The sequence below is a fragment of the Nicotiana attenuata genome, chromosome 9, assembly GCF_001879085.1.
Source record: "Nicotiana attenuata strain UT chromosome 9, NIATTr2, whole genome shotgun sequence".
NCBI lineage: Eukaryota > Viridiplantae > Streptophyta > Magnoliopsida > Solanales > Solanaceae > Nicotiana > Nicotiana attenuata.
In genome coordinates, this window is record NC_031997.1 from 50059571 (window position 1) to 50077449 (window position 17879).

Genomic DNA, 17879 nt, shown 5'->3' on the forward strand with positions numbered 1-17879 from the left:
TTACTACTGACCCAGAATTGCCAACGCTTGCCTTAAAACAGTGTACTCAGGGAAACACAGGTTTTGACATTGAAAATTAGCCTGCTTATATTAACTATTGCATTACGAAGGGATTATAGAAACAAGTTTAAACTACTTCTGACTTTTAAACTTTAAACAAAAAAAATGCGAAACAAGTCTAACTTCAGCTGATAGCTTCAAATTAACAGTCCAAACAATGTCATTAACCACTGAAAATAGACATTAGATTCTAACATGTGAATTGCCATAATCAGAATTAAAATTCATTGCACAGTCCAGATGTACAATCCAGTTACACAGTCCAGTTATACAGCCCAGGGTTTACATACATACAAATCGATTTGACATTATGCTGTGCGATTAAATCTAACGCCTATATAACTACAATGCACCACAGCCAGGCAGCATTTTTCAGGCCCAAACAAATGAATATTTGCATTCCATTTCAAGCTAAGGTTACAGCAAGGCAGATTCAAATGTGTACCTGGTAATAAGAAAAGGAAAAGATCAGCAGCAGTGATAGCTCTCAACAGCAGCCCAAGAATAAGTTAAAACCCAGTAACAGCTCAGTCAACACAGCAAGGTCATGAATAGGCTTGAAATTCCAGTAATGAACCAAAACACAACAACAATTTCAAGCACCAATGCAATCTAAAACCAACTCGACTACTCAGACCCAGCAGATTATTTTTGAAACCAGCAGATGAGATGCAACAATCCAGATTTTAGTTTGAAACTCAATGAGTCGACAGACCCCAAACCAGACTCGATTTGAACCCAACTTCAAACCATTTCGACTCCAAATGAAGCAACACAATTTCAAAAGATCAAAACCTCCAAGCTCAAGCAAAATTCCAAATGGAACAGTAACCTAGCAATCTTTTTTTGTTTTTGTTTTCTCTGATTTTTAGTAAGCTCTCTTTTCTCTCTTTAGGTCTCAAATTTTGGCTCCCCCCCTCTTCTAAGGCAAGAAAGAGTGCCTTTATAGGCAAGCTAATAGGGCAACCTTTCAGATTTTAATTTACCCCTTAGGTCCCTGATTTTATGACTTTTTCCTCTTATTTTCTGACTTGTGTCACAAGTAACTACCCTAAGTTTACTAAAATCTACACTATAGCCCATCCTAGAAGGTTCTATACTTATCACAATCCCTATCCTATCCTTACCCCTCTTCAAAAATTACCAAATCTAATAAAACTACCCTTTTCCCCTGCCTAAACTACCCTTGAAATCCCCTGAAATTACTACCCAAACCCAAAGACTTTAGTCCTCTTTCTACCCTAATTGAATCCATTTGCTATGGCCAAATTCATCTAATTAACAACTAATTGAACCGGGCATTACACTGAAGTATTGTTAACAACAATCACTGATTAACCAAAAGAAGTATATTAAACTGGAACAAACAATACACACAAGATTGATTGAAACTGATCAAAAGAAAATAGGCTAATAAGCAAATTATTGGATTATCAAATCAGCAATGACTGTTAACTACACTAAACAGAGGCAGAAATGCTAATCCCTATGTCAAACTACACTAATTCGACTGAACGTGTCGAGTGACTCCAACTAAGTCATAAACATGCATTCCCTAATCAAAATAAACAGAATTAAACCAGATGGAGGATCAAGACGAAACAAAACGTTTGACAGGTGAAGAGAACTAAGCTATACAATTAACAGTTATTCGATTTCAGAAACAGTAACTGCAGACCTAATCTAAAACCTAACACACTAATTGTAAACTAATCTAATCTTAACCGCGCAAAAAATCAAACACAAAAAGAAGAGGACTCATCTGTACAACTCCTAAAGTCGCATAGCTCTTCAGATTCAAAATTCGACTATCTCTGGTGAGATTTGAATGCTAATGATGACAAATTCCTCATGAGGGAAGTGAAGAGGTCACGTGGTATTAATTTGGTGGGGTTTGGAGAATTTAGGGTTTTGACCGGATTTTCGATCGGATATTTGAGCAATTCCGGCCATGTTCGAGACAAGTGGCTATGGGGGTTGGGTAGGGGAAGTTAAGGCGGTTCTGTGGTGTGAGTTTGGGACCGTTTGGCATAACCGGCGACTTGGCCGGAAAATTTTGAACGGATATTCGACAAATTCCAGTAAGATTTGAAAGTAAAGGACAGCGGGTTCAGGTAAAGAAGGAGAAGGGGAATCTGGGGTGTAATTTTGGGGTTAATCGGAGCATCGCCGCCGCCGGCGACGATTTTCGGCCGGCGGCGGATGGCGGAGGACGGCGGCGACACGGTGGGGCGGTGGTGGTAGGGGTGATGTACGAGGAAGACCAGTTTGGTCTCTGATCTATAACGTGTGTTATTACACTTATATTTGAGAAGGCTTGGGTGATCCTGGACCGTCGGATCATGGAAATGGACGGATAGGATTGATTGACGCCAAACGGCGTCGTTTTGCAAAGGGAGGGGGAACTGGACCGGATGGGGTATTGGGCCTGGGGTTTGGTACGTGGGTTGGGGAATTTTTCCTTTTGGGCCAGAATAATTAGCCCAATTCGGGCATCAGACCACCTTCTCCTTCTCTTTATTCAATTTATTTTCATTTTGTATTTATTATTATTTTTTTTTTGTATTTTTTGCATTTATTTTTTTTTTTTCTGATTTTATAAAATGCTAAAACAAAGCAAAGACCTAATTACACTATTTAACTCCTAAAGTTACTTGTAACTCTATTTAAAAACAAATACAATAATTAGTAATGCAATGAACTATTTTCTTGCAATTTTCTTTATATTTTATTCTAAAACTAATTAATACTAAAACTGTGAAATTAAATCCCTAAATGCCAATGCATATTTTTGGTATTTTCATATGGATTAAAATGCACAAATAAAAAAATGCAACAATTACCAAAGAATGCCACAGAATTCACAAAAAAAAAAATACTAGAAAAATTGTTTTTGTTTGAAATTTTGGGAATTACTGCTTAGGGCAAAAATCACGTGCTCACAAGAATGTAACGACCCGACCAGTCGTTTTGAGTACTAGCGCTCCGTTCAGCAGTCGGAGGCCATGAACAGCTTCATTTCGGGTATTATGACTTGTACGCGTGGTCGGAATTTGATTTCGGGAAGTTCGGAGTAGATTTGGGAAGAGAATTCTCATTTCGGAAGCTTAAAGTTGAAAGAATGAACTAGGATTGGAATTTTGAGTAAACGACCTCGGAATCGGGATCTGAAGGTTCCAACAGGTTCGTATGATGATTTCGGACTTGGGCATACGCCCGGTTCGGGTTTTTGGATAACCCGGGAGCGTTTTGGCGCCTATTGTGGAAGTTGACATTTTAGAAGAAATTTCATAAGTTTGGCTTGAAGTGCATTTCAGTGTTATCGATGTCCGTTTGGGATTCCGAGACTGGGAATAGCTCCGTATGGTGATTCTGGAGTTGGGGGCGCAATCGAAAGTGAATTCGGAGGTTCGTAGATCATTTTGAAGCCATTTGGCTAAAGGTAGAAATTTGAAAGTTTTTGAAGAGTTTGACCGGAGGTTGACTTTTTGATATCGGGGTTGGAATCCAATTCCGGAAGTTGGAGTAGGTCCGTAATGTCAAATATGACTTGCGTGCAAAATTTGAGATCAATCGGACGTGATTTGATAGGTTTAATCATCGGAAATAGAAGTTGGAAAGTTCAAAGTTCATGAAGCTTGAATTAGGGTGTAATTCATGAATTTAGCGTTGTTTGATATGATTTGAAGCCTCGAGCAAGTCCGTAATGATTTTTGGGATTGGTTGGTATGATTGGTTGGGGTCCCGGGGGGAGGGGGGAGGGCGGGGGGGGCTCGGGTGAATTATGGGTGGTTAACAGATCAAAAATGGGATTTTTGGAAGAAATATGCAGCTGGTATCTGGTAGAACCGCTTCTGCGGAAATGGGATCGCAGAAGCGGCGCCGCAGAAGCGGGGAAGAAGCTGCAGAAGCGGACTAGGGCGAGGGCAGCCAGGACCGCAGAAGTGGCACTTTGACCGCTGATGCGGAACCGCAGAAGCTGAAAGCCTGAAGCGATGGGAACCGCAGAAGCGGTAAGCGGTCCGCAGAAGCGGGACCGCGGAAGCGGAGAGATTTCCGCTGAAGCGAAAATAGCTGGGCAGTGAGGTTGTTTTAAGTCGAATTTTGAGTTCATTTCTCCCATTTTTCATGGCTTGGGGGCGATTTTTGGAGAGCTTCAAAGAGAAATTTCGTCATCAATGTTAAGGTAAGTTATGCCCACCNTAAGGTAGTATTCCCACTATATAAGCTAAATACATTGATTATGTATGAGATTAAGCATGGAAATTAGTGTAAAGTATTGGGGTTTAGTTGGAAAACCTGAAAATTATAATCTTGGATTATAGCCACGATTTTGAGTAAGGAATTAGGAGATAATTACATATTAGAGTTCCCAAGGTCATGGGTAACCTTTATCTTCGAAAATTTCGGATTCCGTGCATGTGGGCCCGAGGGCATTTTGGTCAACTTTTCGTTCGGGGTTAGGAATTCTTATAAATTGAGTTGTAAAGTATAGTTGAGCATATATTAATGGATTTGTGTGATCATTGGCTAGTTTTGGTGCGTTGTGCGTTGGTTCAAGCCTTCGGAAGGATGTAGAATGCCGATTGCGAGTCTTCGGAGCGAGGTGAGTCTCCTTTCTAATTCTGTGAGGGGGAAATTACCCCATAGGTGAGTTAAATTGATTATGTGCTCCTAGTTGTGGGGGCTACGTGCGCACGAGGTCACGAGAGTCCGTGCGTAGCTACTATTATGCTATTGTCCGGGTAGTTTAGGACCCAAAGCATGTTAATTGTGGATAAATTGTGAAATCATAGATGGCTTGAATTGCTTAAATCACATTAATTTAATAATTGGATTTTCTAAAAGACTTAAGCTTCGTTTTCTCAAACTATTAAAGAGAATTGGCCTTCCTTGGATAATTGCTCTATGTGGACTTCATGACTGACTGTTTGTCTGTGTGTGTTTATTTTGGAACGGGCCGAACGCCTCGACAGATTAATAGATGCATCTATAGGCGCGCCGTCGACCCTCGGCAAGTGTACATTTATTTCTGTTGGAGCGGGCCGACGCCTCGGTATGATTTGCGCATGCTTGTACTGCTGCCTGGAACTTAATTAAATTGTTGTTGCCTTTCATGGCTTAAAAATATTCAGAATATATTTAAAAAGGAAATTCTGGGAGATTTCTTATAAAATAATTAATTGATTATTTGTTTCCTTCTAGTTGGACTAAAATCATGTTGATAGAATAAACCCACTGGTTAGTATATATATATATATATATATTAGAGGAACCATTATTGGATCATTAGAAAGTGTCAGAGTTGACCATCTCGTCTCTACCCCTCCGGGATTAGGCGGGATACTTGCTGAGTATACGTTGATTACGTACTCATACTACACTTCTGTGCATTTTCGTTGCACAGGTACATGATACATTAGCGGCCTATCGGCGCAGCAGCACGGACGATTCGGGGACTAGGGGAGTTGCAGTATGCAAGGCGACCCGTAGCTCTTTAAAGTCCCTTTCTAGTAACTGTATTTCTTTTCCGTCCATTGTATTCCGGACGGATGTTGTGTTGTATTTATATCCTATTCAGTAGTTGCTCATGCACTTGTGACACCGGGTTTCTGGGATGGTTTCAGCAAACTTTGTACTAATTATTATTATTTAAGTTTGTATTCAAGAAATGATCTTTATTTATGTAAAACGGAAGGAAAAACCTTAGATTTTCAAAAGTATTAAAAGAGGAATTAATTGGTAATATAGTTGGCTAGCCTGACAGCTGTGTCCGGCGCCATCACGACCCGTAGTAGATTTGGGTCGTGACACACTCGGTAAGCCTCTCGTTTGAATTGAAACACTTATGTGTTGATTAGCTTTCCTAATTAATTAATCAATCAATTCAAATTTAACTTTCTTTTCATTCAGATTCAAAAGAATCTTATTTAGTATCTTTCTATTTAAATTAAAGAAATATCCTATCTTTCAATTTAAATTAAATACTATAACAAATATTGTCCTAAATTGCCAAGTAGCTTTATATTAGCTTGCCACTTGGCTAACCACACCCCCCCCTCCCCACACACACACACACATATATATATATAGAATTGGGGCGGGGGGGTGTTTTCTGTTTTGTGGGGAAAGGGGAAGGGGACGACTTTTGATGTGGGTATAGCGCACGACCGTTAAGGTATATCGTCCTTTAAAATGACGTTATATATAAAATAGTCACCATATTTTTTTTCTATACAGTTTGGTTCCCGACTCACAAAACAATCTCTAAAAATCTTAAAAGTTGAATCCATAAGATTTAAATTCTTAATCCGCCTCCGGATCAAAGTCATGACTCATGTGTTTCCTACGCCCTGGTATGCTTCTTTGCCAATTGTTAAGTATCCGCTTTTATTAATAAATAAATTGATATATCTTGTTCCTTAATTGACAATAAGCTATACATCAATCTTTCTGGTGCCTTCATCACAAACTAGATAGTTTGAGATGTCCTTGAATTCCCTTTTCCCTTTTGTAAAATAAAAACAAATGTCTATTTCTTTGACGCATTTGCAAATATAGACACTTTGAACGCTAATATTGAAAACATGGCCGTAAATTAAAATTTTATGCAACTTCAGCCATTTTTAAGGCTAATTAGCATATTCCTTTGTCGTTGAGCAAAATGCTCATGCATGACTGCACGTGTCAAATGCAGACAGAAAACGGCACAAGAAACTACTCAAATAATATTCTTCTGTGCTTCAATGCAATTATGATCATAATTTAATTGAATATAGAATTTAAGAAAATAATTAAAATTGGTAGTTTAAAGAAAGTTATAAATTTCCATTAGTGTATGGAAAAAAATTAAATTAGTTAATTTTAAGTATAGAATTAAAATTTGGGAGTGAATAAAGGAAAGCGTATCACGTAATTTGATACAGATAAAGTAATAATTTAAATCGAAACTAGTGAAAGGTATTTACAATATCATTCCACCTATAATTATATCTCTTGTAACTAACGGCTAATTATCAATTCCTTGCACACTTCCGATGATATCCATCGTCTTCTTAATCTCTCTGATTCTCCGATTAATCCTGACCGTCGATTCAGATAATACTACTCTACATGTACAGCCGGGTTCTTCATCGTTTAAGATTGTTCTTTTTGCTGACTTGCATTTTGGAGAGGACGCGTGGACGGATTGGGGCCCACGTCAAGATGTGAACTCCATTAAAGTTATGTCTACTGTGCTTGATCAAGAACACCCAGGTGATATCTATCCGCAATGTGTTTTAAGTTTTGTGTTTAATACAGTTAGCGCCATATTTTAACGTTTTTGGGCCGAGAATCTGTTGGAGTAAGATTTGCGTACACACTATTCTCCCCGGTGGCTTCTTGTTGTTGTTGACAGTTATACAGTTCCGTTTAGTTTACGTGAAAATATGTTTGATTGAGCACGGAATTTAAGAAAGAAACATAGCTGACATTTGAAATTTAAAGGGCAGCCCGGCAAATGCGGAGTCAGGATTTTAAACTTATGGGTTTGACATTCTAAATCTTTTAAGTTATTGAGTTCTAAATCAATAATTTTTAAATATTCAATGAATTTTGAAGACAAATACATAATTTGGACCAAAGTTACTGGTTTGCCCGAACTCATAGCTTTTACTCTCCCTCCGCCCCTGCAGCCCGATGCAGAAGATATTTCGCTTTCACGTAGGGTCCGGGAAAGGACCTCCCCAAAGGGTTGTAGTTGTAAAGAAGTCATTAAAGGCAAAATAAGAATATAGAAATGTTTTTTGTTTGTTTTTTTTGGAACAATCTAAAAGGAAAAAAATTGTCATACAAAATGGAACGAAGAGAGTATATTTTTGTGTGTGTGAGAGAGAGATATACTTAAATTTTGGATTTTTTATATTGAAAGTTATGTAAAATTATTAGTTATAAGCTTAAATTTGGAGTTAAAATGTTCTTCATTAATCAGTATGTTCTCTAAACTCTTTTCTAATTCAAGAATTTTGTGGCAGACTTTGTAGTTTATCTTGGCGATATCGTTACAGCCAACAATATACCAATAAAAAATGCAAGTTTATATTGGGATCAAGCTATCTCTCCAACCAGAGATAGGGAAATTCCATGGGCTAGTGTGTTTGGAAACCATGATGATATGTACTTTGAGTGGCCAATGGAGTGGTTTTCATCCACTGGCATTCCTCCTCTTCATTGTCGAGTGAACGTTTCCCGCCCTCCTGAATCTGAAGGTACAACAATGAGCTTACTTTGCATAAAATGAGATTTATAGTTAATGCTTCCTTTGTTAAGATTTCAGTTGATTGCTGTTTTGTAAATAGAATGTATCTTTTAAAAGTTACTTTTCTCCTATGTTTTCTCTGACTTGGCAAAAGTATATAGAGATGCAAGAGGATAAAATCCTTACTTTGTTTATGAAATGACCTTTTTATTGCTCGAAGGGTCAGTTCACAATATTATGTTTCTCTTCTAGAGGCAGGTTTGAAGGGAGCCTTGGCGTAACTGGTAAAGTCGCTGCCGTATGACCAGGAGGTCATAGATTCAAGCCATGGAAATAGCCTCTTGTAGAAATGCATGATAAGGCTGCGTACAATAGACTCCTGTGGTCTGGCTCTACCCCGGACCCCGCGCATAGCGAGAGCTTAGTGCACTGGGCTGTCTTTTTTTCTTCTAGAGGCAGGTTCCAGACAAAGAGAACTTATGGATGAGAGGGTTTAGACAAAAATGTCGGATACTAGTTGAAGAAGTGGTCTTGCAGACTGAAACCTTTGTAAAATAAGCTGAGTTTTTTTTTCATATATTGATAAAACTTGAATAACAGTTGTCTTGTGCAAGGTTATATAGTGTGTGAAGTTGATTCTTGACGTGCTCATTTGCTCCTTCCCCTAAAGAATGATGGACCAAGTGGATTTTGATCGAAAGAAATGCTAATGCTTCTAGCTGGTAGGATTATTATTAGGCGAATGCTTGAGCTTCAGGGGTACTAAGTTTTTGGAACTGATATCGAATGAACAGGAGATGAGCACATTTTCCTACTCAAAATTTGGTCCTAAAGATCTGTGGCCAAGTGTTTCCGACTATTTCTTAAACTGTCGTCTTAGATTCCAGTGATCATCATATGTTATTGTGCATAACCTTGAATCCATACAGTCACGTTTTCTTCTCCCCCTTAAGAATTGACCAAGTGGATTTGATTGAAAGAATTGCTAATTCGGCTTGCTGGTAAGATTTGATTTTGAAAGAAATTGCTCAATCCAAGAAAGTTTCTGTGTCAGGTGATTGCAGCTTCAAGGGCACAACGCGTTCGGAGCTGATGATGAATGAACTGGAGATGAACAAATTATCTTACTCGAAATTCGCTCCTAAAGATTTGTGGCCAAGTGTTTCCAACTATGTCCTTAAACTTTCATCTGCAAATAACCCTGAATCATTCATAGCATACATTTACTTCTTAGATTCTGGCGGTGGTTCATACCCTGAGGTTATATCAAGTGCCCAAGCGGAATGGTTCAATCGCACATCTCAAGAGATCAATCCTAACTCAAGGTAATCAAATTTCGAGTATTAACCTCTACATTTTCTGCTTGAATATTCCACTCCACAAGTGTACACCATGCACATTGAACTGAATTAGAGTTCAGTAATAATCCAATCCATTTTATTGACGCAAAAAAAAATGATGTTAAGTATTTTATAAATTCTACGCTCTTTTGGATGTTATCTATAGAAGTAGAAGCAAAGGCAGTAGAAAGCACGCGGAGTGGGCAGCAACTTGCTCTCTGTTTATACTTCCAATGCTATAAATTAAAAGAATGTCTTATATGATACTTTCCCCATTTTGTGTGAAATTAAACATATAAGGATATTGAACAGGGTGCCTGAGATAATATTTTGGCATATACCAAGCCAGGCTTATGAGGAGGTTGCTCCAAGGTCTGACGCACACGGGAATTGTATTGGATCGCTGTTTACTGAGGAAGTCGCTGCTCAAGGAGCTGAAATGGGGATAATGGAGCTTCTTGAAGGAAGGTCTTCTGTGAAGGTAAAGGACTGCAGACCTCAGTTTTCCATCTTCTACATTTTAATTCTTTGCACCCGAACTCTGTCTCTTCTTTCCCTGGTGAACAACTTTGGGCATCTACACTTACCTGCTGAAAAAACAGTGCTGAGTAATCCTGAATAATCAACACCGGGCATATAACTTGGATAAATTAGACGTGTACAGACGGGATTAAGCTTTAGTCATATTAGTACGATTACTTTTAAGAGTTCGTCATATCAGAGATTATATATCAGTAGTAAATATAGAGAACTACTCGCATTTTTTTATTTTCAGTTTTTATAATATTTGATTGAGATGAGTTTGAATGGAGCGATAGAGACAGTAAGGATTCATATAGACGATCCGAACTTGCTTGGGATTGAGGCGTAGTTGTTGTAGAGTAAAACTCAAAAGCTCTCAGCTTGCTGAATAGTGCATGGAAGAGATTCTTTACATAGATTGCAGTTTCTTAAAATCACAGATGAGTGCATTCCATTGTTAACACTAATTACTCCCGGTGAGTCTTGTAAAAAAGATATCAACAAAGGAACAAAAAGGATTTTGTTACCGCTAATGTTCACCTGTGTTGGCATTTTCATTATGTTGTATTAAAGCTACATGATCATGCCCAACTCTAGTCCTAAAAAGGATAAGCGGTCGCTTCAAATATAATTCGGTCTAAAAGTCCGGAGTCGAATCCCACAGAGAACTAAGGTTTAGCTGTATCTGTTTAATATCACCAAGAAGACAAGATTGAAAATAAATAAACAGCTGAAAACTAACTATACTTGAATTATAAACAATTAAAATAAAGGTCTAAGGTAATGGTTTCCACCGTTGTTGATTTCCTTGGTTGTATGTTTCTTATAGCGTTGACTTAGTTGCCTCTATCAATCATGAACTCTCCAGCTATCATAAATCTCTCTCAAGCAATTATGATAATTTACTAGACGCACTCTCTCAAGCTACGCTAGCTAGATTCACATTACAATTCACTTAGATTGCACCCGAGGTATCGTTATCTCTAATCCAACCTCTAAACCCTCGGTTATGACTCTCGTCTATACTCCGGGAGTGATGTTGTTCAAACAACTACCTAAATATGCACTCTCTCTCAAGCAGATACATAATAAATAGGAACGGCTAATTGAGGATCCTTTCAATTAACCACAATCAAAACATAGTTGAACAAATAGAGATTAAACTAATTCAAATCTATATTACTTATAACAACCAATTCATCCCCAACGGGTTTCACCAAAACCTTAGATTAAGGTTTTTAGCTACTCATGACAATGGGTAAATCAAATACTGAAAGATTCATAATCATGAATTGCAAGAAAATAAAGAAGAAAAGAAATAAAGATGTTTTAGGTGATCTCTCACAATTGTTTTTCTTGCCAAAGTACTCTCTAATAATGTTACATGCCTCCTTTGGGCGAGTTCTAGTCTTTAAATAGGGTTTTGGGCTAAGAATTCCGGAATTTGCACTTCAGTCCCTTAAGTTCCCGTCGCCTGCCGCGGTCCTACCGCGCCCACGCTGGGACCGCGGCCAAACGGCCTCTCTGAATCTCCTCTGACAGCTCACCGCGGTCCTACCGCGCCCACGCTGGGACCGCGGCAGTTCACCTCCAGGCCTCGTTTGTGTATTTCAAATGGTTCACTCGGCGACTTTGATGCGATAGGCTTCTTTTTCTTCCATAAATGATACAAAACCACTCCATAGCCTTCTTCTAATGTATGTAACCTGAAAAACATGAAAAGCACTCATAAGAGCATTTTGCTATCACTTTTACAATAAAAACTCTACAAGAAAGTGGTTCTTTTGGGGCTTAATCATAGTTCAATTCACCTATTATCACTACATATTTTACTTATTCATTGCCTCTGTTTAAGATGAAATTTTTGGCAAGAAAGATGTTTACAGCAAAGTACTCCCAGTTATTGCTGTCAAAAAATAACAAGAATAATGTTGCAGTAGTTCTGTTTCTGTCAGTAAAATTAGAAGTTTTAGTGATTTTCCGGATGGTTGCAGGCTGTGTTTGTAGGTCATAACCATGGATTGGACTGGTGTTGCCCATACAAAAAGCTGTGGTTGTGCTACGCTCGCCACTCGGGTTATGGAGGGTATGGGAACTGGCCAAGAGGAGCTAGGATTTTGGAGATAACACAGCAACCATTTTCTTTAAAGTCATGGATTCGAATGGAAGATGGTCATGTGCACAGTGAAGTCCTCTTGAGTTCTTGATATTTGTAAGGCTGCATAGAATAGACCCCTGTGGTCCGGCCCTTTCCCAGATCCCGCGCATAGCGGGAGCTTAGCGCACCGGGCTGCCCTTTTTTTTAACTTACAAGATCACATATCAAGTACTAGGTTATGTACAAGAAAAGAAGGCTGTGAGGAGCTGCATTCATGTCATATGATTGCTATTAGTTAGAGCAACATGACATTGTAATGTACCTTACAGGTATGATATGAAATGAAGTTAATTCCATTATTTGTATTTAACTTTGTCAGCAAGTTTGATGAGTTATTTGTATGAATAGAGTTGATTCCATTGTCTGCTTTTTACATTGCCCTAATCAAGTTTGATAAGGCCTGCTTAACGTGTAGTAGCGAAGCCAGAAATTTTTACAAGGTGATTCAAACAAATAATACAGGACAGTCAGGTGCACAAGGCATCCCGCGTTCACGCAGGGTCCAGGGAATGACCGCACACCAAGGGGTCTGATGTAGACAGCCTAACCTAATGCAAACATTAGTGGCTGTTTTCACGGCTCGAACCAACTTTACTGTTGCTCCAAAATTCCTCTTCAATTCATACAAAATAATAGAGAATGTTATAGTTGGGGTTTGTACCAGTGACTTAAAGTTACTTTTGAACCCCATTTACTATTATTTTGAAATCTTTCATATTATGTAAATGAGATTCAACGGTTTATACGTAATAAAAGAAAATTATTTTTGCTAAATTTGTGCAGTATAATTTTTCGGCGAAGGGGACAAATTGAAGCCCCTTCAATTCACGTGTAGCTTCACCCCTTGGCCGTGTGCCCTCCTGAACGTGAAGCTGAACCATCAACTGTACTCGATGATATAGTCGAGGTGCATATAAGTTGATCCCAGAACGATTGTTATATAAAAAATAAAAATAAAAACAGAAATATGAACCAGAATGTGCTGTTGTTAGAGCAGAGTGAGTGAGTCAAATATAAAAAGGCAAAAAAATATTTGTTGGTCTTGACAGAGTTAGGGACCTATAATAAGTACAAGCACAAGTTAGTAATGATGGCTGCTTTTACTTAATTATTTTGCTTTTTTATAACTTTCTGCGCTCAAATCCATGCTTAGATATCTTTTAATCATTACATTTTCCCAATTTGTATAAGGCTCCAATATGGTCCCATTGTTAAACTTGGATTATGCATATTCCACTTAAATTCCCAGAACTTTTGTCACTTTTTTGATCCCCCTTTATCCATTTAATAATAATAATTCGGTATTTACATATACCTTCAACATTAGAAATATGAGTGAAATATTGAAAGAAATTTTGTTTCAACTCTTATTTTTCAAGTACCAGACCTATTTACTAGCTATCGCTTTTGCTTTGCATCTTTCTTCTAGATTTTATGCGGTTCTTATTTTTCTTATAATTTCTGTGGTGATATTGATATTGTCTCCTTTTGTCTTTTTGTCTTTTTTTTTGTCTATCGAGCCGAGGGTCTTTCGGAAACAGCCTCTCTACTCCTTCGGGGTAGGGGTAAGGTCTGCATACACACTACCCTCCCCAGACAACCTTTCTGTGGTGATTTCTTGTTGTTGTTTTTTTTTTCCACGTGAAATTCATGTTTAAACGTGATAATTTCCAGATTTTTTTTTCCTATTTCCACTTCAAATTCTCTTCTTTGATCTTCAACCAAATACTATTCAAACGCCTACTTAGTGTAAAATATGTTATTCGAAAGCTTTTAATTTAAAAAATGCATCATTCTTGAAATTTTTTGTCGAATAAGGGTGATTATCGGAAAAACATGCAATTTTTCTCCTACTCTTAAACTTTATCGGCGCATGAAAAATTTCTCCTACTATTAAACTTTACGGGAAATTGAATAATTGAGTTGCGTGCAAATTAACTCGAGTACTATTATTATCGAAACGTTATCTGAAAAATATTTAAGGCAATCAAATTTTGTATACGGTTAAAATCAGGGAAAGCCGATTTTAACGCTTCGATGGCGTTTTCGAGCCCGGCCTCGGTAGGATCAAAGCACAGTTCAAGGCTCGTCCTCGAAGCACTCGCCTTGGTAGGGCACATCGAAGACTCATCGTGACATACCCCGAGGCAGCATGAAAATCGATGACCGTCATAAAGAGGCAGGAGGTTCCCGAGAGCACGTGATGAGGACTGACAGAGTCTGCAAAAATGGTACAAATCCATACTGAACCGTTGCATAGCTATACTAGTGGCATTTATTCTTTATTTATTAGACAAGTACTATGTTGGGATTCGCCTCTCCTATGTAAGGGGGACCTTTGTCATTTTGTAAGGGACCTGGATATTGAATAACATACAACATTCTCTGCTCTCTTTGCTAAAACTACTGTTCTTCACATTCATTGCTTATTCTTACATTGTTCATTCATTGTTCATTTCTTGTTCTTCATTTATTGCTCATTATTGATCATAAAAGGCCATCTTCAAGGCCCTTATCACCATTGATTCTCTATCAATAGTTCACCGTTATTAGCTCCGTCTAGACCTCGAGGTCCTGCTTCAGTCAGCTCGAGGCCCAGCTTTTTGACCCCATTGGTTTACATATCTTATTCTCTTTACTCACACCTAGCATCTATTGCTTAACAACTAGTATTAAAATAAATCACATATTCTTAGAACCACAAAATCAAATAAAATTGTAGTTACCATTTTCAAGGTAAACAGTTTGGCGCCCCACCGTGGGGCTAAAAATAATAGTGATTGTTTTGGTGCTGGTTTTCTCAAAACACAAGTTATTCTTCACACTTTTTCTTGTCCAAGAATCTCTAATTTCAGGTCAAAATGTCTAACTCAGCACATGCACGCGAAAACAACGGCATTGGGCTTCAGGGAGAAAATGGTGCAGACGCCGGTGTACCACCGCAAAACCCAGGGGAAGCACCAGCAGATGCCGGTATACCACCGCAAAACCCAAGGGAGGCACCAGTACAAATCGCCGTCAACGTAAACTAACTCAACGCTGTGCATGTCGATGTGAGCTCTCATACCAACGGAAGCGTGCGCGGGGAGGAAAGAGAAGTTAGCCTTCAAATCATTTTCGAAATGTTGCGAGCACAACAAGTGGCTATTGCTCAGCTACAAAGTCACGGAAAAACTCCAAGCACAGTAGCACCGGAAACGGCTCCTCAGGTCGAGCAGGTACCGGAGAGATCGAGTAACAACGGGTCAGCGATAGACACCGCTATTATGAAGATGCTCGAGGACCTCACCAAGAGGATTGAATCAGGAGAAAAGAAGATAGAGGATAACGATAAAAAGGTGGAGACTTATAACTCGAGGGTCGATCAGATCCCAGGCGCACCTCCGATTCTGAAGGGTGTAAATTCAAAGAAGTTCGTGTAGAAACCATTCCCATCAAGTGCGGCTCCGAAGCCCATCCCGAAGAAATTCAGAATGCCCGATGTCCCGAAGTATAACGGGACCATAGACCCCAATGAGCACGTCACCACTTATACTTGTGCTATAAAGGGGAACGACTTAAAGGACGATGAGATTGAATCCGTCCTGCTGAAGAAATTTGGAGAGCCGCTGTCGAAGGGAGCCATGATGTGGTACCACAACATACCCCCAAACTCGATAGATTCGTTTGCCATGTTGGCGGACTCTTTTGTGAGGGCACACGCCAGTGCCATTAAGGTCGCCACCAGGAAGTCCGATGTCTTCAAAATCAAGCAAAGAGATAGCGAGATGCTAAGGGAATTTGTATCCTGCTTTCAGATGGAGCGAATGGAATTACCACCGGTCTCTGATGATTGGGCAGTGCAGGCCTTCACTCAGGGCTTGAACGAACGAAGCTCGGTAGCTTTAAAGCAGCTAAAACAAAATTTGATCGGATATCCCGTCGCGACCTGGGCAGATGTACATAATAGATACCAATCAAAGATCAGGATCGAGGACGATCAATTGGGAGCCCCCTCTGGCTTAGTATATCTAAGCAGGCTCCTAGCAAAGGAATCGAAGTCTACAATAAGGGAGTCGAAATCAGACAAAGAGAGGTATCAGCCATACTTCAAAGATCGAAGAGACACTTCGAGGCGGAACCTACGTCGAAACGAGCGGAGAGTGGATCAGTGCCAAGACTCCCGGGAACTTATGGGCAAGACCGGGTTTGACGGGCATTCGAGGCCAATGGAAGCACCCCGATTATCGAAATACAACTTCAGCATCGATGTCTCGGACATCGTATAGGCCATGGGTAGAATCAGGGATACCAGATGGCCAAAACCCGCACAGTCAGACCCTTCTCGAAGGAACCCCAATTTGATATGCGAATTCCACGGCATCCACGGCCATAGGACCGAGGATTGTAGGCAACTCCGAGAAGAGGTGGCCCGGCTGATCGACAAAGGGCACCTCCGAGAATTTCTCAACAATCGAGCCAAGAACCACTTTCGGGAAAAAGAGGTGGACGGAAAAACTAGTCCAAAAGAACCTCGGCAAAATATTCACATGATCGTTGGAGGAACCGACGTTCCACAGGGACCCAAGTTCAAACGGTCCAAAGTGTCCGCCATAACGGCAAGGCAAACTCAGTGCTATATACCCGAAGGCACCCTTGTATTTATAGAGGAAGACATCGAGGCTTTGTCCCAACCACATAATGATGCGCTGGTAATTTCTTTTCTTTTGAATAACGTTCAAATTAAACGTGTGCTCGTGGATCCAGGTAGCTCGGCCAACGTAATCAGGTCGGAGGTAGTGGAACAGCTCGAACTGTCTAAACTGATCACACCCACCTCTCGAGTCCTCAATGGATTCAACATGGCAAGCGAGACAACGAAGGGAGAAATCATCCTACCAGTCAACGTGTCCGGTACGGTTCGAGAAACCAAGTTTGAGGTCATCGAAGGTGACATAAGGTACAATGCCATGCTTGGAAGACCGTGGATACACAACGTGAGGCGGTACCATCGACTCTTCATCAGATGATGAAGTTCCCAACTAAAGATGGTTTAAAGATAGTGTACGGAGAACAACGTGCAACAAAGGAGATGTACGCGGTAAGCGATGTAGCACCAACAGCAACCCTCCCAGTCCAGGATGAATCAGGGAACTTGATGACTCCCGAGGGCCAGGTGGTCCGTGAGCATTCGTACGGAGATGATAAAGAAAACTTCCTCACTTCTCGGACCTTCGTTTCTCCCGAAGAATCCGATACAACAAAATCAACGATCGAAGAACTCGAACAGGCCATCTTGATCGAGCGTTTTCCAGATCGAAAGGTATACCTGGGAACGGGATTAACCCCCGAACTCAGGAAAAAACTCATCCAATTTTCGATTAACAATATTGATTGCTTTGCCTGGTCCCATTTAGACATGACAAGGATCCCGCCGGAGATAACCACCCATCGACTAAGTGTCGATCCCAGGTTCAGACTAGTGAAGCAAAAAAGGAGGCCTCAATCCGAGGTAAAACATGCGTTCATCAAAGACGAGGTAACAAAACTCCTCAAAATAGGATTAATTAGGGAGGTAAAA

General features: G+C 39.7%; 1 protein-coding gene across 1 annotated transcript; it reads left to right on the forward strand.

Moving 5' to 3' along the window:
• Positions 6992–12633, forward strand: LOC109232438 (probable inactive purple acid phosphatase 16). The gene is made up of 5 exons (XM_019398199.1): positions 6992–7317; positions 8076–8309; positions 9354–9624; positions 9952–10120; positions 12156–12633. Exons 1-5 carry the CDS (start codon positions 7098–7100, stop codon positions 12366–12368), a joined length of 1107 nt encoding a protein of 368 aa, XP_019253744.1. The 5' UTR covers positions 6992–7097; the 3' UTR covers positions 12369–12633.